This window comes from Vulpes vulpes, chromosome 8, assembly GCF_048418805.1.
Source record: "Vulpes vulpes isolate BD-2025 chromosome 8, VulVul3, whole genome shotgun sequence".
In the NCBI taxonomy this organism is placed as follows: Eukaryota; Metazoa; Chordata; class Mammalia; order Carnivora; family Canidae; genus Vulpes; species Vulpes vulpes.
In genome coordinates, this window is record NC_132787.1 from 20540385 (window position 1) to 20564098 (window position 23714).

Genomic DNA, 23714 nt, shown 5'->3' on the forward strand with positions numbered 1-23714 from the left:
AAAAAAAATAAAATTAAATTAAAAAAAAGATTTAAGAAACTAGATTTCATCAAAACTAGAAACTTTTGCTCTGGGAAAGGCACTGTTAAGACTATCTGAAAAGACAAGGTGCAGACTGGGAGGCAAAATTTGCAAACCACATATCTGACAAAGGACTTTATCTAGAATACATAAAACCTCTCAGAATTAACAATTAAGAAAATCATCCAATTTTTAAAACAAGCAAAAGACTTTAACATTTAACAAATAGGATATATAGGTGGCAAATAAACACATGAAAATATGTTCAACATCACTAGCTATGAGAGAAATCCAATTAAAACAATGAGATTCAGGGGCGCCTGGATGGCTCAGCGGTTGAGCATCTGCCTTTGGCTCCAGTCGTGATCCTGGGGTCCTGGAGTCCCACATGAGGCTCCCCGCAGTGAGCCTGGTCCTCCCTCTGCTTATGTCTCTGCCTTTCTCTGTGTGTCACTCATGAATAAATAAATAAAATCTTAAAAAAAAAAAAAAAAAAAGAGAGAGAGAGAGATCCACTATACCCCTATTAAGATGCCGAAAATAAAAACTACTGACATTCCAAGTATTGCAAGGATACAGTGTGACTGGAACTGTCATACAGTGCTGGTGAGAATGCAAAATGGTATGGCTATTTCAGAAAATGGTTTGGCAGCTTCTGACCAAGTTAAACATCTAGTTACCATATAACAATGCAGCAATACTACTACAGTAGTAGCAATACTACTTCCTGTATTTACTGCAGAGAAATGAGTAAACTGTAGTAGAGCAATAAAATAGAATGAGGTACTGATACAACAGTTGAGATGAATCTCAAGGGCATTATGCTGAGTGAAAGAAGAGAGTTTCAAAAGGCACTGTCTAAAAGACAAAACTACAACATACTTCCTGTCCCCAAGGTTTTGCCTTTGTCATTAACTCATCTGGTGTTTATTTGCATTTTAGTGTAAGGAAGCTATCTATTTATATTTCCTTTGTCTTATGGTGATAACTAGTTGCCCCCGTCTTCATTTATTGTACAGTGCATTTTTCCAGCACTGAATTTTTTCCTATTGAGATATATTTGACATATACTATTATATAAGGTGTACAACATATTGATTTGGTATTTATGTACTGTAATATAATTGCCATTGTAATAAGAATTAACATCTTTATCATGTCACATTTTTTCTCTCTTATGGTTGGAATACTCCCACTCATTTTAATGCCACAACTGTTTTTTCAATAAATGTATGGAAAAAAAATTAAAAAAAAAATAAATGTATGGGAATGTTTTTGAGCTCTCTATTCTACCTCTGGGTCTTTTTATCTCCACAACAATACTATGCTGTGTCAACTGTTGTACTTATAAAATATACTCTTACTATATCTGACATACCAAGTCACCCTTTTCTCCTTCAAAATTCTTTACTTATTCTTAATTTTCTCTTCACCCTAATTCATTCCAAATGGACCTTGAGGAACACGTGGGTGGCTCAGTCAGTTAAACATCAGACTCTTGATTTCCCTCCAGGGGCACCTGACTGGTGACTCGGGATTTTGGCTCAGGTCATGATCTCAGGTTCACGAGATAAAGCCCTGCATCAAGCTGCATCAGCCCTGCTTAGGATTCTCTCTCTCCTTTACCCTGTCCTTCCCCCCCTTTAAAAAATAAAAAACAAAAAATATCTAGACCTTCAGGGCACTCTAGATCAAATTCCTAGGCATTAATTAATTTAAACTGTTGGCAGATTTCTTATATACCATCTTATATCCTTTTGGTCAACAGCACAAGTGTTATTCCCATTTTATCAATAAGGAAATAAGACTCAGGCATCCCATATGTAAGGAGCTGAATGACAGTACCATGCAGTAAGGAAGAAGCCAAGCTAGTTCCAGAAATAGAATTTCTGATCCTCAGTCTCTAGTGCTCTACTCAGAAACCAAGGTGGATCCTCAGGACCCTGTTTACTTTTAGCTATGTAAAAACCATCTGTCTCTCTGAGTGAATAAACAAAGCAAACTCCCTAAACCTGCTTCACCAATGGAATTTCCAAGATATTGGAAAAACTGCATATGAAGCCAGCAATAGAAAATAAATGGAGGTGTAAATGAAGATTAAAAAAACAAACAAACCAAAATTCCAAATATTTCCCCTTGTAATAAAAGCCTACCATCCGCTTTAATTAGGCATCACAGTTCATTATAAAACCAATTAATGTTTACTGACAGGGTTTTTGAAAGTACAATTAACATCCACTTTTAAAAACCTTCTCTAGATTGCATAATGAAACACTGTCAAAATGAACTATATTTAAAATTTGTTTTGTAACTATAAAAATACACCTATTCAGGAAAAGGAATTATAACCATCAGGTAATTGAAAGTGCAATTTTGTTAATGCTTCAGAAAAACAGTGACACAGAGTTTCTAAGAATCTGCATGTTCATTTCCTGTATGTGAAATAACAGAATAGTTTAAAATATTTTATAACATGCATAATACTTTGCCACCTTTTTTGAAAGTCATTGTACTTTCTCCCCCTTTAATGGCTGGTAAGTGGAGTGGGAAGAAGACTGTTTTCCAAACTCTCTAACAAGTTTTAAATATTTGAAAATAGACTCCAGTAAAAAAGGGAGTGTTTTCCATTTATCTGCATATATTTATAGTGCTTGTCGTAACTGGTCACAGTGCACTTACATTATTTTCTATACGTAGGCCCAAATTATAGGTGAAATTTTTCTAAAGCAGGTTTTCCCCTGCCAGCATTCTCACCCACTTTGCCACCCAAGATATTGGCAGACTTCTGGCAGAGGGTTCAGAACATTCTGCTGCTCATAAAAGAGAAACTATCACCCACTCAAGATAGCAACTGCCAGCTGTTTAGTTTTACATTTTGGTCAAGAAAAATTTAAAGAAATTCAAGTCACTCTCTTTTCTTTTTTATCCACAAATCCACTATCCCATATAGATGGACATACACAGAAATACTGTGACTAATCATACACTATAAATCTGTCTTAAAATATTAACAAACTAGTTCAGTTAAAAAATTTATTGGACTGTTTAGGCAGGTGCTGCAAATATTAATTAATAGATAATATTAACAGATACATATAGAAACAGAAAAATAAAAAAACATAGCTTTCTTACAAACCTTTCATCTAAAGAAATAAGAAAAAATGTATGCAAATTACATACATAGAAAAGCATCTTATACAATATATTACTATATTTGAAAGCACAGAAAATTTTCACCATCTTTGAAAATGATGGAATAAACACGTTTGCTTTAAGAAGCAGCTTTATGAGGAAGATAAATTTTTTTTTTTTTGAGGAAGATAAATTTTTAAAGTTGGAAGGTACAGGATTTTTTTTTTTAACCTTAGAATTGTAGCTAAATATAAGTTTCATTTATGTATAGGTTCAAAAAGGTATGACAAGTCAAGGAACTAACCTAATCTAAACCAGTTATTTATAACCCAAGGGCCAAGGACTCATTGGAAGAGTTACATGGATGTACACACACCAAGTATGATCCTTAGTCTAAAATATTTTTTTCTCACGCATATGACTTTTTCTCTATTTTTCAAATATAGACAGATACTAGCATACAATAAAATCATTTAAAAGCACAGCTTTTTCCATTATGCATAATCTCAATCAACAAATACTAAAAAGTACAATTACTTTTGTGCTGGGGGTACAGAGTTTTTCATATTCAAAACAGGTCAGGAGACTTTAGCTAACATACAAGGTTCCTTCTGGCTCTAAAATCCTGTGATTTTAAGAGCACTAAGGACTCCTTTTATGAATCTTTAGAACTATCACATTATGAATATGTAGACATATTTACAAATATATATATATATATATACATACACACACAAATAATGCCCGCTATGCCCCCCAGGCACTGAATTAGCTTTTGTTACAAAGATGGACAAGCCAGGATTCCAGACTTAATCTCAAATGGACACAGAGACAGATACATGAACAAATAATACAACCTAATAAATATTGCAGAAGAACGATTCCAAGTGTTCTGGGAGCACAATGGTTATTATGACTGTCACCTGGGGGAGTCTGAGAAGACACGAATCTGTGAATTGGGTCTTGATAGGTGGGGAGTGGGGGGGAGAGAGAGAGAGAGAGAGAGAGAAAGCATTCTAGACAGATGGTACAGCACACACAGAGGCACAGAGTTGTGAAAGTGCATGACCTGTTTGGACAGCCAGGTCTGGTATGGCTGGATATTAAGGTATCTGGAGGAAAAGCAAGAGGAGACTAAAATATAAAACAGAGTGGAACAGTGAAAGGTCCTGAATTACCATTCAGGCCTAACAATTAAGACTTCATTCCATTAGGAATAGGGTTACTGGGAAAGTGGAAGGAAAGGAGTGACATAAACAAATTTTAGGATAATTCTATGGAAAGATGATGGTGGAGAAACTAATGTGGGGGGGGGCGGGGGGAGGTGCTGGGCAACTGCAAAAATTCTGGTAAAAGGAGGAGTAATAGAGCAGTGCGAGTGCAAATGAATCAAGGAGGAAGGTTTCCAGGTGGGACAGGAGGACGAACACTGGTACCATTATCGGAGATGGGACACCGAAGAAAGGCAGGAAGAAAACCAGGAGTATTCCTTCGAGAGCAGTTTCAAGAAAGACGGTAATAGTCCGATCCATGTAATATGCTGCAAAGCTGTAAACTGAAACCCGAAAGGTCCCTCTCCCCTCCCCTCGTTGGTAAGCAAGCTCCCAGGTGGGCTCAGGCAGGAAGAAAAGAGAAACGGAGGATGCGCCCAGGACAAGGTTAGGGACCAAGGCTTCAGGAAACTTTCCGCATCTCAGACCCGGAAAGAGGAGCTCACAGCTGGGGCCGGGCAAGGGGAGCACCGCTCCACGGAGCAGGTAACCGGCGCAGGGAAAGGGCTGAGGCCAGGCGGGGGGCCAGCAGCGCGAGGGGGGCAGAGCCCCAGAGCGACCCAGGGAAGGAAACTTCCGAGTCCCTACTCCCGCGCTTGTCCCTCGGTGTATTCCACTTACTCTGGTCTCAATCCCTCGCAGCCGTCAGCTGTAGCGTCAGGACTCAAAGCCTCTGCCAACAGGGACCTACGCACCCAAGGGAAGAGAAGACTCCTCTCGCCTGTTCAGCTTCTTCAGCGAGCAGACACAGAAGCCAGCGGGCACAGTCAGCGCACGGGGAACTGCAAGGGTCCGCGGAGCTCAGCCCCATCCCCGGCCCGCGGCAAACCTGCGCGGAGAGCCTCCGACCGGAGCGCGTAGAGCGCTCAAACCTCGCGAGACTCCCTGCCTCACGTTACCGCGGGCGTGCAGAGCCGAGAGATGGTACTTGCGGCTTCTCGCAGGCATGCGCGAGAGGTGGGGGCGGGTCCTTTCTAGGCCCCGCCCCATCGATCTACTTAGGCTTTAGCTTGGTTTCTCGCAAAGTGTCGCGAGTTTTGCCAAGGGAAGCCGACCTGGGTGGAGAGACCAAGAAGGGGAGGCCGGGTGGGAGGGCCTTTGCGCTTAAGGGGCCGTGGCTGGTTTAGCCGGTGCTGTGGTTGGTACTTCGCTGGTGGAGAGGCTCTGAGGTCGCCTGGATCAATCTTCCCAATGGGTTACTGGGAAAATTAGCGGGTAGAAAATCTTGAGGGTCGGAGGCATTTTTTTTTTTTTTGGCTCCGCCCTCTTCCTGTTCTGCGAGCTGGGCGTCTGGCCCACCACGGGGGAAGGGCAGCTTGGCGGGGCTGAGGAAGAGGGCTCTGCGCACGCGCGAGTCCGAGTGTGTGAGTGTTTGTGTTCACGCGCACGCGCGCGCGCTCCTGCATTTAGGAAGCCTGGGAAGGACCGGTGTGCTTGGAGATGAGCGGGGAAAGCATAGTCCCCCGTGTTTGGTACCAGACACTCCTGACTGTGCGCTGACCCTCCCCACCCAGCCAGCAGCCTTTTGCAGAGAGGCTGTGGTCCATAGCCTCTGTTCGTTTTCACTGCAGGACCAGGCACGAAAGTAAGCGAACCTCGATCCCGAGGTCTTCCCTATCCACTCACCTTGTACTTTCCACCCCCCCCCCCCACCCTCCAGTAGAGTGTGTTTAGGTTTCTCAAAGAAGAGTTTGCATGAAGGGGAAATGCGTTTGAAAGCAGAAGAAAAATAGCTAGGTCGTAAAAAGTCCGTTCGTTTTGATGCACACTTCTGCTCTGCTTACCATGTGCTTTTTGAATGTGAATTGTCTATTCGGTGTAAGGTTTTATTAGCGAAGCGAGGGAGTTTTTGTAAGTTTAAAAGTTTCTCCTCCCCAGCAATGCGACGGGTAGCTACTAAGTTTTTCTGTTCTACATGATAAATTACTGGGGTGTTAACGAAAGCTAAGGGGGAGAGTTTGCATTTGGGGGTCCTTATCCTAATGCGAAGACCCGAGATGCGGTTGTTTTAGGGGAGGTTTATTATAATTCGGGCTTTCCTTTTGCTGTCACTCCTCTTTCCTGTTCCTTCTGGCCCACCTTAACCTTTTTTTTTTCAGAAGTCTCGAGACTTTCGAAGGAAGTCCAAACTGTTGACTTGTGTTTGGGGGTTTATATGTGACTGATGTCAGGTAGCAAGAATCATCAGAAGTGTATTTCAGAGTATTTGTCGTTTATTATGTCTGGTATTATGGAAGGGAATCAAGTACAATTATTTGTAAACAGTTTTTTTTTTTTTCCTGCCAATTTTAAGTTCATTCAAAAAGCAAAGCGTATATATGGACTGTAGTTTTGCCTGTGACTGATAGAGTGACAGCTTAATATGGTGTGGCTTATCCCTCTAATTGATAGTTACTTTCTGGTCATGACCTCATTAAATCTTGTCCTTTGTTGGATAAATTTCCTTGAATACTGATTGTTCGTGTTCCCTACCAAACCTTTTTTGAGGAAAAGACATTAATTAGGAACAATTTAAGGATATTAAGTGTCCTGTATAAGACGTTCGGCTAATATGTTTTATCCCTTACAGGTTAAAACAAAATGAAGATTTTTTCTGAATCTCATAAAACAGTATTTGTTGTAGATCACTGCCCTTATATGGCAGAATCATGCAGACAGCATGTTGAGTTTGATATGCTGGTGAAGAATAGGACCCAAGGAATCATCCCTTTGGCCCCCATATCTAAATCATTGTGGACTTGCTCAGTAGAATCTTCCATGGAATATTGTAGAATAATGTATGATATATTTCCTTTCAAAAAGCTGGTGAGTGTGAAATACAAGCAAAAATCATGATTTGGGGGGATGGGCTTGTTACATTTTTTATGTAAGAATGTACTATAGATTGACTTAAAACTGTTTGCTACTTTAAAAAATGTATGTATGTAGAGCTCTTCCTTGGAATTATTATGCTGTGTGCATCTAAGTGGGGCTAACAGCAATGATAACAGCTAACAGTTTTGGAGCATTTACACGTACCAGTCATTTCCAAAGTGCTTCATATTCACTAACTTCCTTAAGTCTCAGAACAGTCCTGTAAGGTAGCCACTGTAATTACTGGGAAATTTTTCAAAGTATATAATAATCAGAATAAAATAGGCACTGACCATTGAGAACTGTTGCGGGGCTAAGCACAAGGGATGTTGGGTGTAAGCAGTGTCAGATTGTGTTGGTATGTACCATCTGAATATCAGCTTTGTTTGTTATTGCCATGTTGGAGATATATAAATCGAGGTAAAGAGCAAAACTTTTCCTAGTCACACAGCCCTTTAGAGGCAGAACCAGAATTTGAACCTAAGCAGGCTGGCTGCTTACAGTTTCAGCAAATGCACACAAAACTGCTGTAGGATTTGGCCATATTGGAAAGAAATTGCTCTTAAGAATGCTAACTGGAAATTGTTTTTTTCCACAAGAAGAGAGATTGAAGATTGATAGATTCCAAATATGAAAATTATCTTTAGGTTTCATCATCTCAGCTGTTTTATTTTGGGAGTCATTTGGTTAGCCACAAGTGGATGATTTGCTTTGTCTCATTTGGAGCAGCCTAGATGGGACCTCGCCAGTTCTTAGCCTAGGACAGGCAGGGCAGTAACAGTAAGGCTGAGCATAGAGAATCTAATACCTTCAGATATGTTCCAAATTAAAACGTAAGGTGTTTTTAGTCCCTCTGCAAATTATGCATTATGTAGGGTAAAAGAACATGATAGGGAGGATAAGTAGTAATTTAGGGTGCAGACTTTGATTCAAATTCTGGTATCATTAGCTAGTGTGTCACAGTGTGACCTTGATCATATTGCTTAATTTCTCCAAGCCTCAGTTTCCTCCCATGTAAGCCTAATACCTCTTTCTATGATGTAAGATTTCAATGAGATAGTATAACTAAAGCGGCTAGTAGAATATATCCCTGTCAGATAAGCCTTACAAGAGAAGGCTACTTATCAAATTTATTAGGGATGTAAAACTCACTTCATGGATGGTAGGAAAAAAGATCATGGATAAGATCATATAATCTGGGGGAAAGAAATAATCTCACGCTCCTTCAAAAGGGAGCAATCATCATTTTATATATTTTCTAATGTATCCTTACTAGCATCATCCTCTTTCTTGATAGTATTTTTTGTTTGCATTTTACTTTATTATAAAGTCCAAATGCACTATTTTGACTTTCAGTGCCTTTTGGGTTATGGCTACTACCTATTTCTCTGAGCTTATCTCCCACCCCTTTGCCAGCTCTGACCCTTTCACCCTTTTGAGTGTACACATAGGATTTAGAGGCCTTTGCATTTGCTGTTTGCTGTACCAGGAATTCTCTGTCTCCAGCTCTATTTATGTCTGGTTCCTTTTGGTCATTTGATTTTGGGTCAGTTGCCACTTCCACAGAGAGCCCTTCTCTGACCACCCAACCTAAAGCAGCTAACCAATTTCACTGAAATTATCTTGTGCATTTATTTGTTTGTATTCTTCCCCCCAGCCCCTGACTTACCACCCCACCCCCAGCCCCTGATTTTCCCCATATTGTGAGCAATACAACTTTTATTCATCGCTGTATTCCCAAATCCCCAGTGCCAAGGATAGTACCTGGCATATACTAGGTATTCTATAACTATAAAGTGAATGAATGAATCAGCAAGCCAGCGCTAAGGACTGCATATTATTTTAAATATGATGTGATTGAGTGGAATTGGATGTGAATACTAATTATGTCTTTGAAATCTATCAGGTGAATTTCATTGTGAGTGACTCTGGAGCACATGTTTTAAATTCTTGGACTCAAGAAGACCAAAATTTGCAGGAGGTATGGTTAGGTTTTGAGCTGTGGCCATTTTTGAAAATTATCTAAACGTGGTAATACTTTTTTGGAAAGTGATTTAAAAGATTTTTTATCAATATAGTATCTGCACATGTTTTAAAAAACTAATACTGAATGAAAAACAGCTATCTTCATTCCAGTCTTTTCCCACTTCTTAGAAGCAAACTTTCAAATCTAGCTCATCTAGTATTTACTTCCATATTTCTAAATGATAGTTTACTACTATTAGTAGTAACTAGTAGTAAACTAATAGTTTTACTACTATTGATAGAGTTCTCAATTAAAACTTTATTTTTTTACTGTTGTTAATGAAGATTTAACTTTTATCTTTCCTGTCACCCATGCCCTTATGCCCACCCTCTTCCTTTCCCCCATTTTCTCAGTGTTATTAGAATTTTTGTTTATTTCAAATTGCATATTTGCATTATGATACCTATATAATGTGTTATTCACTGTTAAACTAGTATATGTGGTTATTTCCTTTTTTTTTAAAGGTTTTTTTGAGATATTGACATACAGCACGATATAAGTTTAAGGTGTAAAACACAATGATTTGACTTACATATTCTTTCCTTTCTTGTGTAACTTTTTGTTTATTCTTGCAATTTATCATTTCTTTTTTTGTAATTTGCTTAATTTTATATGTATCTGTTGCTGCTTTTCCTCATTCTCTACAAAACATCAATATTTTTATCATAAATGTATGAGAAATTTAGACTGTTTCTTTTTTTCTTGAAAAACTTCTTAGAGCACTGTGTTTTGCTTGAACTGGCTACTTTCTAGGCCTAGTGCTTTTTAAACATTATTTGTTTAAGAATACTGAGATTTGTGATAGATTATGTTCTTTGCTGTTCAGTTGGATGGAAGACTTCAGTTTTAAGATTTTAAGTTTTAAGATTTTTATTTATTTATTCATGAGAGAGAGAGAGAGAGAGAGAGAGAGAGAGGCAGACGGAGAAGCAGGCTCTATGCAAGGAGCCTGACATGGGACTCAGTCCCAGGTCTCCAGGATCAGGCCCTGGGCTGAAGGCGGCACTAAAACGCTGAGCCACCCAGGCTGCCACCCCTGATACTATAACACTGATTAGTGTTATAGTATGTAAACATACCTAATATTTTATTCTTTTGAGGTAACTCAAGCAGTAGGCTTTAATTGGTTTAGCTTTGCATTAATATTACTCCACAATGTTCTTTATTCTTTCTTTACTTTAAAAAATAATATTAAGGATTCGGTACATTGTCTCTGCCTTGTCTTTTTGAAAGGGCATGTATTTTGCTTCACTTCTTTTAAGAGGTTCTTTGAAGGAAGCTTGAAGCCTCTCTAGCTGTGTATAAATAAAAATCACAAATTTGTATAGGTTTTCCTTGCTTCACCTCTGCAGTGCAGTAAAAGTTGTGCATTTGATAATGGTATATATATTTTAAGAGAATTGCTACGTCCCTCTGCTTTCTGAATGTGAAGGCACATAGTATCACTGATTGCTTTTAAATTGTGAACAGAAGGAGAAACTCCAGTTAGGAAGGCAACTATATAGCAGATCACTATGGTGTAACATTATGTAAAATAATTGACATTTTGTATAAATTATGTATAATCTTGTCTGTGTTAACACATTTAGTGTTTAGCTTTGGTTATCAGTGTCACACCTTTCCCTAGAATCATGAGTTCTTCCTCTGCCTGTGTCTCTGCCTCTCTCTGTTTCTCATGAATAAATAAATAAATAATTAAAAAATAAAAATCATTTAGAATCATGAGTAACAAGTGAAGTAGATGGAAGACAAATTTTTGGGTTAGAAGGATTGATTGTAAACATCCTTTGCTTCAACTCCTTTGTTGTGCAGGTGAAAGAACAGAGGCCCACAGGGGCCAAAGGTTGTTTGACTTCTGTTCATGGGTCCAGGGCTCTTTTTGCTACAGGACATAATTCTATCCTATATATCTTAAATTTTACCACCAAAAATTGTCAGAGTTGAGGAGTTTGGGTCTAGTTTTTGTAGACGTGATTAAATAAAGTTTGAAAGTATTATGCTAATGTGGAACAGTTTATATTATTATTTTCACTTTCAAGTTAGGAGAGATTGACTCAGTAATAAAAGGCAGAGCCAGAATTTCAGGCCATTTCTGTCTGAGTACAAAACTTAAGCTTGCTTTCTGCTACTTTCCCCTGGAACACAACATCCCTAAAAAGCTACTTTTTCCTGAGTTTCTCCTATGTATCAGGGACTTTGTATAGTCATTTACACAGTCTTCTTTCTTTCTTTTTTGATTACTTCTTATGAATACATAATACCTATATAGTTTAGAAATTAAGTTTACATATATACATACACAGGGACATATGTACACTTATACATATGTGCATGTGTAGTAAAAGTTAAGCCTTGAAAACTTTCCAATTAGTTCCCTGACCCAATTAGTGGTACTAGATCCCACTTATGCTCGCCCACGAGGTGAGTATGTTCAACTCCTACCAGCTTTGTGTTTAGTGAAGCATGAAATCTGCCATTATGGGAGTATTTTATTTAATCATAGATATTGGCAAACACTACTAATTAGGGCTTACCTCCTACCTCTGACTTTGGAGAGCTGATTTACCAGCAAATCACTGTTTATCTCCACCACTATTAGTTTTCTATGGTTTATTCCAGAGTAACTTTATGCACATAAAAGCAAAGTTCTTCCACTTTGTTCTCTTTCAAAATTGTTTTGGCTGTTCTCCAACCCTTGCAATTCCATATGAATTTTAGAATCACCTTGTCAGTTTCTACAAAAAAGTCAACTGGAATTCTGACATGGATTAAGTTTAATCTGTAGTTCAGTGGAGTAGTGTTGCGGTTTTAACAATATTAAGTCTTCCAGCCCATAAACATGGGATATTTTACATTCATTTAGATCTTTAATTTCTTTTAACAGTGCTTTGTAGCTCTCAGAATATAAAATTCACATTTCCTTTGTTGATTTGATTCCAAAGATTTTATTCTTTTTGGTACTATTACAAATGGAATTGTTGTTTTCTTCGGGGCAGCTCCGGTGGCGGAGCGGTTTAGCGCCGCCTGCAGCCCAGGATGTGGTTCGGGAGACCAGGGATCAAATCCCACATTGGGCTCCTTGCATGGAGCCTGCTTCTCCCTCTGCCTGTGTCTCTGCCTCTTTCTCTCTCTCTCTGTTTCTCATGAATAAATAAATAAATAAATCTTAAAAAAAAAATAAGGAATTGTTTTTTTCATTTTCAGATGGTTCATTGCAAGTGTGTAGCAGTACAATTTGTTTTTGTGTATTGATTATGTATCCTGCAATATACTGAACTTGCTTTTCATTTCTAATTGTCTTTAGTAAATTCCTTATGATTTTCTACATACAAGGTCATGTCATATGCAACATAGGGATAATTTTACTTCTTTTCCAATCTGGATTCCTTTTATTTCTTTTTCTTAATTGCTCTGGCTAGGACCTCCAGTACAGTGTGGAATAGAAGTAATGAGAGAAGACATCCTTCTGTTCCTGATCTTAGAGGGAACACATCAAGTCTTCACTGTTAAGCCTGATGTCATCTGTAGGTTTTTCATAGGTGCAATTTTCTTTTCTTTTTTTTTTTACATTTGTTTTTATTTAAGCTTGATTTGCCAACATATAGTATAACACCCAGTGCTCATCCCATCAAGTGCCCTCCTCAGTGCCCATCACCCAGTTACCTCCAACCCCTTGGCCACCTCCCTTTCTGCAACCCTTTATTTCCCAGAGTTAGGAGTCTCTCATGGTTTGTCTCCCTCTCTAATTTTTCCCACTCAGTTCCCTTCCTTTCCCTTATAATCCCTTTCACTATTTCTTATGTTCCATGTATGAGTGATTGTCCTTTGATTGACTTATTTCACTCAGCATAATACCCTCCAGTTCTATCCACGTTGAGGCAAATGGTGGGTATTCATCCTTTCTGATGGCTGAGTAATATTCCATTGTTTATATATACCACATCTTCTTTATCCATTCATCTGTCAAAGGACCTTGTGGCTCCTACAGTTTGACTGTGGTGGACATTGCTGCTATAACATCGGGGTGCAGGTGTCCCAGTGTTTCACTACATCCGTATCTTTGGGGTAAATACCCAGTAGTGCAATTGCTGGGCTGTAGGGTACATAGGTGCCATTTTCTGCTTGAAAAAGTTCCCTTCTATATCTAGTTTGCTAAGTTTTTTTTATCATGAAAGGTCCTGGATTTTGTAAAATGCTTTTTCTGTGTTTATGCAGATGATCATGTGATTTTTGAAAAATTCTATTGATATTTACATGAATTGACTTTCAGATGTTAAATCAACTTCGCATTCCTGGAGTATAAGTCTCACTTTGTCGTGGTGTATAATTCTTTTTATGTGTTGCTGGATTCTGTTTGCTACTATCTTGTTGAGGATTTTCATGTCCATATTTGTAAGATACATTGGTTTATATTTTTCTTGTGGTGTCTGACTTGTACATACTCTTGCCAACATAATTATTTTCTCTTTTACTTTAGCTAATGGCAGCATTAGCTGCTGTTGGGCCTCCTAATCCACGAGCAGACCCAGAATGCTGCAGCATTCTGCATGGTCTGGTTGCAGCAGTGGAAACCCTGTGTAAAATTACAGAATACCAACATGAGGCTCGTACTCTACTAATGGAAAATGCAGAACGTGTTGGAAATAGAGGACGAATAATTTGCATTACTAATGCAAAAAGGTAAGACATTAATCAGAATAATCCTTTCATTAAGAGAATTTTAATGTCTTATTACAGTTTAAAAAAAAAAAACAGGAACAGCATGTTAGCATTTAAGCATATCTCAAGTGCTTTTCTAATATTAAAGCCATATTTATCCAGTTCTAATATAACTCATTTCAGTTGAAAGCTGTTTAGATTGTCATCATATAGGTTAATTTGACTTTTTTTCTTCATTAGTTTTTCAGCTGCTTCTTTGATATTGTGAGTGAACGAACATGTTAAAGACCTTATTGAAGTAATTTTCAGTCTCTATTACAAGGTACTACAGCTGAATAGTATGTTTTTCTCTGTTTATTCAAGTTTGTTTTTTTATGCTGTAGTGATAGTCATGTGCGAATGCTTGAAGACTGTGTCCAGGAAACAATTCATGAGCATAACAAGCTTGCTGCAAATTCAGATCAGTGAGTATAATCATAAGTCAAATCAGTATTTCATTTTATAGTCCTGTATCTCATCATAATTATTCCAATAATTGTAATAGTAATTGGTGGCATTCCCTTGAATTTTCTACTAGTTCTACAAGTTAGCCAGAAAATGTATGTTTGATAAGAAAATTTTTCCGTTTTCTTTTTCACTTTAAAATTTTACTTCTTTTTGAGAGGAAAGGTGATCAGAAGGATAAGATAATACATTTGTAAAACATATTGGTTTGATGGCTTGCTCTTATACTTTGCGTTACAAATTTGTAAAATGAACAGATTGTTGGTAGCAGTTTTTAATATGTACTAAATCAAAACATGACAGCTAATTGCATTATAATTAAAAAAAAAAAAAAAAAAAAGCTGGGGCACCTGGGTGGCTCAGTTGGTTGAGTGTCTGATTCTTGATTTTGGCCCAGGGCACGATCTCAAAGTTGTGAAATCAAGATTGTGTCAGGCTCAGCACTGAGCATGAAACCTGTTTTGGGTTCACGGTTCTCGCTCTCTCTGTCTCTCTGTCTCTCTGCCTCTTTCCTCCATGCTCCCCCAACTCCACTCTCAAAAGAAAAAAAAAGTAAAGCTATTAAAGACAAGTATAGGACAGTTGAAAAATGGAGTTTATATTAGATTGAGGTATTTTTTTTTAACGATTTTATTTATACTTGAGAGAGACAGAGAGAAGACAGAGACAATAGGCAGAGGGAGAAGCAGGCTCCCTGCAGGGAGCCCGATGCAGGACTCCATCCCAGAACTCTGGGATCTTGCCCTGAGCCAAAGGCAGAAAGGCAGACCCTCAAATGCTGAGCCACCTAGGCGTCCTTCTTCTTCTTTTCTTTTTTTTTTTTTTTTTTAAGATTTTATTTATTTATTTGACACAGAGAGAGCAATTGGGAGCACAAGCAGAAGGAGAAGCAGATTCCCTGCTGAGTAGAGAGCCCACTGTGGGGCTAGGTCCCAGGACCCTGGGATCATGATCTGAGCCAAAGGCAGATGCTTAACTGACCAAGCCACCCAGGTGCTCCAAGCTAGCATTAATTTTTTTAAGTGGAGTACTAGTATTATTGTTAATGAGCAGGATTATTTTCAGTTATTATTGTCTGATTTGTCCTTAAAAATAATAGTAAAAGGGAAACCAATATACAATATATTCAGTTTCTCTAGTGGCAGTTATCAAAAATTATTTCTGATTATAAGACATTTTCCTTTATTTTTCAAACACAAAGTATCATTTTTGCATTAGAATTAAATTCATATATTCATTAAATGGTCATTGCTATACAAATATAACAATTACAGTTTTTCTAAATATTTAGCTTTGGGGCAGCCTGAGTGACTCAGTGGTTTAGCGCCGCCTTCAGCCCAGGGCCTGATCCTGGAGTCCTGGGATCGAGTTCCACGTCAGGCTCCCTGTGTGGAGCCTGCTTCTCCCTCTGCCTGTGTCTCTGCTTCTCTCTCTCTCTCTGTGTGTCTCTCATGAATAAATAAATTAAATAAATAAATAAATATTTAGCTTTTATGTTAACAGTAATATCTGAGTATAGAGATATACTTTTTGATATATTGAACTTATAATTGTTTACCTACTTGGATTCTTTACATACTATGTATTCTTATTCTAAGTAAAAAGTTTCTCTTTAAGTCTCATGCAGATTCAGAAGTGTGAACTGGTCTTGATCCATACTTACGCAGTTGGTGAAGACAGCCTTGTATCTGATCGTCCTAAAAAGGAGGTAAGTGCAGAGGTAATGGAAGGAAAGATCACTGTTATTTATTAACAAACACTGGGAAGGGTTAGCATAAAACTGATCACATTGCCAACATTTTCTGCCAAGCAGATATTTGGAGTTTTCAAAGCAGTCTCTGGAAAAACACCTACGCTGATTCTTTATGTTATAGTTTAGATGTTAAAATGTTTTCTGTTTTGCTTGCCTGTTGAAGTTTAAATGTGTTGCAAAACCATACATAGTATTGTTCCTAAAATTTCAGTCACTTTAATGGATTTCATTTGCTTTAATGACTTTTTATTGTATGAAAGTTCTTTTCATCTTTAGAAAGGCAATACACTTTTTAACAAAAAATAGACTCTAATAAGATAATTTACATAGCCAGAGGACAGAAGGCTGAAACTAATTTCTAATCTTGGTTTACTTTTTAAATAAATTTGAACAATTTTATTTATTTATTTATTTATTTTTATTTTTATTTTTTTTAATTTGAACAATTTTAAAGGAAAAGATGAGTGTGGTGATTTTTAAATGGATTTGCATCATAAAATATTCTCCATAATTGGTATGTTTAGAAATATAGATTTATGTATTTATATAATTATATTAAATGTGTATGTTCATATTCTGGTTTTTCATTTAGCCTAGTTCATATAAACGTGAAGTATTACCTTAGTCTGAGTTTTTTATGGTTAGGTGGTATTTTAGGATCATTAGCTCTATCCTTGTGTTTTTGGGTAGTTTCCAGCATAAGCCTTTTTTTGGTTAACTTCCTTTTGCCTCTTTTGATAATGTGGTAAGTTGGCTTTACTTTGTGTTAACTAAAAACTTATTTACATTAAATCTTATACCCTGAACTGAGTGAAAGTTTGTTACCTTGTTGTAAGTAACTTTTGGCTGCCTAATCTGCCTAATCGTGTTTATTGGTGATGAAATATGATGTTCGTGACAATTTCCACATTCTTTATTATAATAAGTAGTTTTATTTACATGGGTTTTCCTCTCCACAAAATTAATTACTTTTCTACAGTATTTCTGTGGGCCATTTCAGATCCATTTTGCATATAGATAAGTAGAAGTAAAAATTATAAATTAAAATAAATACTTAAAGACTTTCACTCTGAGTTTCAAGAGGACAAAGACTGCTCATTTACTGCTGTATTCTTTAACAACTCACCTAGTTTTGGCACATAACATAGTAAGTTCTGATTAGTGCTTATCTGTTGAGTGAGTGTATGAAAATGTTTTGCTAAAATAATGATCATAGTTAATTTATGGGCCTTTTTATTTTTTCTAGATTCTAAAAGTAAAAATAATTTTTATAGATTGAAGTAAAGTATTTGATACTAGGTCACACTATATTAATGTTTTATGGGTTTTTTTCTTAATACTTTTTTTATAGTTATCTCCTGTTTTAACCAGTGAAGTTCATAGTGTTCGTGCTGGACGGCACCTTGCTACCAAATTAAATATTTTAGTACAGCAACATTTTGACTTGGCTTCAACTACTATTACAAATATTCCAATGAAGGTAGGCAGCTCTTTTTCTTGCTATGTTGAAAGCTCTGCTTTGCTTTGTAAGTATTTGTTTGACACGTATTATTTATTTTAATTGAACCTTAATTTTTTCTCCCTATATCATATTTTCTATTTTGCCTAGCCCACATTCAGTGTCTTTGACCAGGTCAGTACATAGTGAAAAGCAACAAAGAAAGGATCACAGAACAAAATTCTCTATTTTTCTTTCTAGTGAGAGCACTATATATTAGCTTTTAAACTATGTTATCATTAAAATATAATCTGTGTCTTAAATGATCACTTTTTCTGTGATTCTTTTCCAGACGATTATGTTACTAGATTTTACTTTGTGCATTCTAGTGGATCTTCTATTTCCTATATTTTTGTTCTTGTTCATCTAGTATGAAAATGTTTGTAACTAGTAGATCTCACAAGGAAAAATAGCTTATAGTTTTAAAAAGTTTATTATATTCTAGCTGAAAAACTGAAGATGTAAGTCTTATGATTTTATTCATGGATTTTATTAGGAATCTATGGGTATCTGTTCATTTCCATTATTTTATCATTAAGTTGCCTAGGACCAGGACAATGCCTGGCCCATAATAAGCTTCACATGAATTTTTACTGAGTGGAGTTGAATTTAATTTTATTGGTTATGTTTGCAAATATGAAGTAGTCATCATACCTAAAAATTCAAATTGGCTTTAAGTCCAGTTTCATTGTTTTGCCACCATATGATGAACCACTAAATTTCATGAGAAATATGATCTGTTCTTTATTAATTTCCTCCTTATACCAATGGCTGGCTCTTTAATAGAAATTGTAGCCTTATCCAATAGAATGGTTTGATACAATAGCAATTATCAAGTAAAATGGTATAATGTATTTTAATATATGTAATTTCTTGGGTTACAAGAAAAATACTCTGAGAGTGACAGATACCTTACTTTTTAAATTTGATCATATTTGTGTGCAACTGGTGTGACTCTCTTCAATCTTTGTCTTTTTCTTGTAAATAGATAATATTGAAGTTCTTAGTAATTAGTAAAAACAAGTAACTAAACTTGTTTATTAGTATGTATTTGCTAATTTATATAATTGATGTTTGCTAATTTCCTAAAGGTATTTAAAGATGCTATTTCCTCCTTTAACTATTTCACTTTTAATTTGTGTAAACTATTTCAGTTAATAATATTTATGTATAAAATGTATTAGCAAGACAACGCATTTGGCATAAAAGAAATCTCTAAAGTTCTGGAAGAGTCATTATGTTAATTCTTATGTAATGTAAGAAAAATCATTAAATACTTTATTACATATATAGCTAGTAGTTTTTAAGTAGAGTTCATTGCCTTGGAAACTATTGCATCTTTAAATAGATTAATTACTGAGCAAGCTGTCCCATTATAGCTAATTAATGCTGGGTATATTTTACTTCACTTTGAGCAAAAAGCAAAATGAATAATTAATAACTTAATTATTTTGAAAATAAAACCAAGTTATTTTAAATTTTGCTTTAAGGAAGAACAACATGCTAACACATCTGCCAATTATGATGTGGAGCTACTTCATCACAAAGATGCACATGTGGATTTCCTGAAAAGTGGTAAGTAAAGGATGGTAGAAACTATTTTATAAAATCTAACATATGAAAGCATACTAACAACTTTGAGAAGTTTGTCAGTAAGCAAACCTGATGGACAGTAGTACATTTCTTCAAACTTGTTCTTCAATATTATCTATTAATGACCTTGGAACTAGTGTCTATAGTATTACCTATTAATGATCTAGGAACTCTAGCTACTGGAACCAATACTGAGAAAGATAGCCATGATAATCATGTCATAGTTTTTCTTTTGCAAGCAAACCAGTTTGGGAAAGCAAAAACAAGAACTGACTTAAAAGAGTGATAGACTTCCAGCTTGCCTGCATGAAAAATTTCAGTATGGAAATTTAAAGTTAAATTCATTTTCTTTCCCCTAAAAATTATTTGAGTCAGTGATCTCATCACCAAAATCATATATTTCTGCAACTGTATCAGCATGGTTTGAAGGAGAAAACTGGAGATAGTAGGTAAGAATTTTAGCTAACACTTTCCCATCAGCTAGCAACATCCCTGTTTCTAGACTTCAGTCTGCACATTTTAATAAATTAAGATACTTATTAGATAAACTGTAATATTCCATCCATTCCTAAAATTCAGTGGCATTGCCTTTAAGTTTTGGCATTTGGTTAAATCCTTTGGAATGTTTTCTGTGTAAGTTGATGCTATATGGTTGACTCTGACCATGTTGTATGCATCTTTTCTGAAGTTAATACCTTCAGCCAATCATAACATTTGTTACATACATAAGGAATCTTGAAATTAATCTGATACAGATTTCTAACATGAGAAAAACTATTAAGATAAAGGGATGTATTAGTGTTTAACAAAGGAATGTAAAGAACTTGTTTTTGAAAATATAGTATGTGGAAATTACTGAGAACCTGTGAGATAATATCAACTTTTAAAGTATTTATTTTTAAAACAAATAATGTTAAGAGTGTTCTTTGTGACACAAAATATTTCTCTGATGGTTATTGATTCACCCATTGTTGTATGTATGATACATGGGCACCATGTGTAAAATGCTATAGTGGCAATAGGAACAGGGTGCTGTGGAAACACAGAGTTTGCCTGTGATTATGCCTCCATGAGTTAGGCAAGCTTTACAGAGATGACATTAGAGCTGGGTAGACCTACACTTTAGCCCTCATATCTTATCTAAGCTCCAAATCTACATATTCTATTGCCTAATTACATCTATTAGATGTCTCTCAGGCACCTAAAATGCAACATTCCCAAAACAACTAACAAGCTCTGCCCCTGAACTGGTCTTTTTTTTTTTTTTTTTTTTTTTTGTAAAATTTTATTTATTGATTTAGAGTGAATGAGAGGGAGACCATGAGCGGGGGCGAGGAACTGAGGGAGAGGAGGGAGAAGCAGACTCTGCTGAGCTCAATCCCAGGACCCTGCAATTATGAGCTGAGCTGAAGGCAGATGCTTAACCAGCTGAGCCACCCCCTTGGTCTTCTAATGTTCCCTATCAGTGAATGACCCTGTTGTGTGTCTAGCTATTTAAGGCAGAAACCTCAGTCGTCTTTGAGACATCTGTCATTCTTCATATGTAGCCCATCATCACATTTTCTGGATTTTATCTACTAAGTGTCTCTCAAATACATCCATACAACTATATCTCTACTATCATTACCATCTCTCTGATCCAACCTATTAATTTCTTACCTAGTATCCCATAGTCACCCCCTAAATCGTCTCTCTACTCTTGTTTAGCTAGAATAGCTTTCATAATACTAATCCTGACCATGTTCCCCTTAGTTTACAATCCTTTATTGCTTTTCCATTAGCCTTAGGATAAAGACCCAGCTATTTAAATTTCTTAGTAGGCCCTGCATTGCCTGGTCTGTCCTCCTTTCTCCTCGCAGTGTACTCCTCTCCTCTGTTTCAGCCATGCAGACCTGAAATTTGAAATTCTTCATGCTCCCTCCTGTTACAGTATCTTGGCATCTTGCTCAAATACTCTTTCCTTCATTTCTTTAGTTATTTTCTATTATCCTTTTAGACTGAAACTAGTTTTCACTTCTCAAAGAAACCTTCCCTGACGTCTTAAATAAGATCACATATCTGTGCAGATGCTCATGGTACTGTGTACATCTTCAAAGCTTTGTCAACTTTATAGTTTGCATTTGTTCATTATTATTTTGTTAACATCTGTTCACTCTATTTTTCTGTAAACTCTGTTAAGGCAAAACATGCTCACTGTTAAATCTTTCTATATATTTACTTTCTAGACCCTTCATTTTATGTTTCCTTTCATGAATTCATTAGGATTCAGTATGATCAGTCATGTATTTTAGATTCCTGAAGCTTTCTTTCAGTATTTAACCATGTTATCTTATTTAATGGTGTTAGAGGAGAGCAGTTGTAGATTCTTAAATTTTTTTTTTGAAATTTTTGCTGTTGACTTCCAGTGCAATGACTGAAATGATAAAATTAATTATTGAGAAATTTTGGAGGGAAATTGAATATTTATTTTAATCAGAGCTAGTATCCACATTCCATTTGGTATTTTTCTAGAAGACTGTATAAAAATAATGTTCTCCCAAAAGTATTTTCTTTTCTAGAGTTTAAACTGTTTTTGAAAGTCTGGGGTAAACAATTTGCAGATTGTGACCTATTTAGTAATGTTTTTCTGGCTTATTCTTAAAGGTGATACCCACATAGGTGGCAGCAGTAGAGAAGGTTCATTTAAGGAAACAATAACATTAAAGTGGTGCACACCCAGGACAAATAACATTGGTAGGTATTTTCAAGAAATTGAAAGAGAAAAGAATAAACCAAAAGTTCTTAAAGTGTGTGTATGTGTGTGTGTGTGTGTGTGTGTGGTTCATTAGTCTGTTTCTTTTTTCAATTTTTGGTTTTCATTGTTTTAGGGGCTCAATGAACATTCTTTATCCTCTTTTAATTGTGGAAATATTCCTGTGTATTCTCTGAAATCAGTATTTTCTTCCATTTCAGAATTACACTATTGTACTGGCGCTTACCGAATTTCACCTGTAGACGTAAATAGTAGACCTTCCTCCTGCCTTACTAATTTTCTTCTAAATGGTAATTTTCAATATTTAATTGTTTTGTCTGAGAATAATACAAGTGAAATTATTAGTAAGAGATGTGAAAATCTGAACTCTAGAAAGCTCTTTTAAGATAGTCTTTTATCTTTTGGGATATTTTATCTTTTGGGAGATATTTTATCTCCCAAAACTCTTCTAAAGTTACATAATTGTGAGTACCCTTTTAGCAGTTTTACTAATGTTTAAAAATAAGATGACTTTATGTCTTTCAGGTTGTTGTATATAAAAAAGTGTTACTTGATATACTTAATTTAAAAATTTGGTTGTTAAAGTCTAAGTTGGTTTTTTGGGTAGAATAATACAGACTATTTATTTTGGCCTATTGAATTTTGAATTGCGTAGTATATATGGGCTTCTTTTTGCACAGTTTACCTTAATCTAAATAAACAGTTTTTTAGTATTATGCCATATGATTCTTTCACATAGGACTTTAAATCTGTGGTTTCCTTGTGTGAAAATTAAAAATTATTAGAGTCCATTTACTAGATTTAAATTCTTAATAGCTTTCCCAGTGATTCTTGTGATGAACTAACTTTGAAACCACTGATATAACAGATCAAAATTAAGCAAAATTTCATTATCAGTTATATGAAGTTCAGATTAAATCGGTAGGGGCACCTGGGTGGCTCAGTTGGTTAGGTGTCTGCCTTCAGCTCAGGTCGTGATCTTGTGGTCCTAGGATCAAGTCCTGCATTGGACTCTCTACTCAACAGGGAGCCTGCTTCTCCCTCTCATTCTCCCTCTGTGCTCTCTCTCTCTCTAAAATAAATAAAATCTTAAAAATAAATAATCTTCAGTCATGTGAAATAGAAAGTAGTTATGATAACCATGTTGGTATATAGGAGGTATTGTGGAATTGAATGGAGACTGCTTTCTCCCCCAAATATTGTGTAGCTTTGGTAATTGGAGAGTTATCCAGCAGTTGTCTCACTTTTCTTCTTGATGTCCAGGAGAAAAAATTTATGTACTTATAATGTGTGAAGAATGTAACCAAAGATTCTGGGATTACAGAAGAAAGGGAGTCTTCCTGTTCTAATAGAAAACTTGGTAACAAAATTTTTCTAAATGTCCAGCTATGGGGGACAGATTAAGCCATGGCCCACCCAGAAATGGATCCTTTTGCAAAATGAAATGAGGAAGATCTCTGTACTGTTAACAGAGTGACCCCTGGGACATTCTCTAAGTAAAAAACACCGCCACCAACAAAACCCCAAAAAAACCCACCAATTTGTAGATAGTACCCTTTGTGCAAGAAGTGATGCATGTGCTTGTTTTTTAAAAGAAATAATGGCTAAATAAAGTAAAAAAATAAAAAGACAATGTCAGAATTAAAAAAAAA

The 23714-nt window shown here is 36.2% G+C and overlaps 2 protein-coding genes across 9 annotated transcripts in view; one reads left to right on the plus strand and one right to left on the minus strand.

Annotated features, from left to right (window-relative positions):
- FGFR1OP2 (FGFR1 oncogene partner 2) overlaps positions 1–5696 on the minus strand; it is a 33649-nt gene extending 27953 nt beyond the window's left edge. For 2 of the 3 annotated variants that reach the window (XM_072765721.1, XM_025995069.2), the window contains exon 1: positions 5046–5696. The gene's annotated coding sequence lies outside the window, so the exon portion shown is untranslated. The remainder of the gene's footprint in view (positions 1–5045) is intronic. The other variant, XM_025995068.2, reaches the window with a different exon arrangement.
- The window catches only part of INTS13 (integrator complex subunit 13), a 28965-nt gene continuing 10613 nt past the window's right edge, over positions 5363–23714 (plus strand). Inside the window, exons 1-11 of one of the 6 annotated variants that reach the window (XM_072765718.1) lie at positions 5452–6009; positions 6994–7229; positions 9184–9258; positions 12723–12827; positions 13781–13983; positions 14346–14426; positions 16084–16174; positions 17571–17699; positions 19208–19292; positions 21954–22043; positions 22263–22352. In XM_072765718.1, coding sequence (XP_072621819.1) covers positions 12819–12827; positions 13781–13983; positions 14346–14426; positions 16084–16174; positions 17571–17699; positions 19208–19292; positions 21954–22043; positions 22263–22352 — 778 coding nt within the window. In that variant the 5' untranslated portion in view covers positions 5452–6009; positions 6994–7229; positions 9184–9258; positions 12723–12818. Of the gene's footprint in view, positions 6010–6993; positions 7230–9183; positions 9259–12722; positions 12828–13780; positions 13984–14345; positions 14427–16083; positions 16175–17570; positions 17700–19207; positions 19293–21953; positions 22044–22262; positions 22353–23714 lie in introns of all 6 variants that reach the window. The other 5 variants (XM_072765719.1, XM_025995072.2, XM_025995070.2 and 2 more) reach the window with 5 other exon arrangements.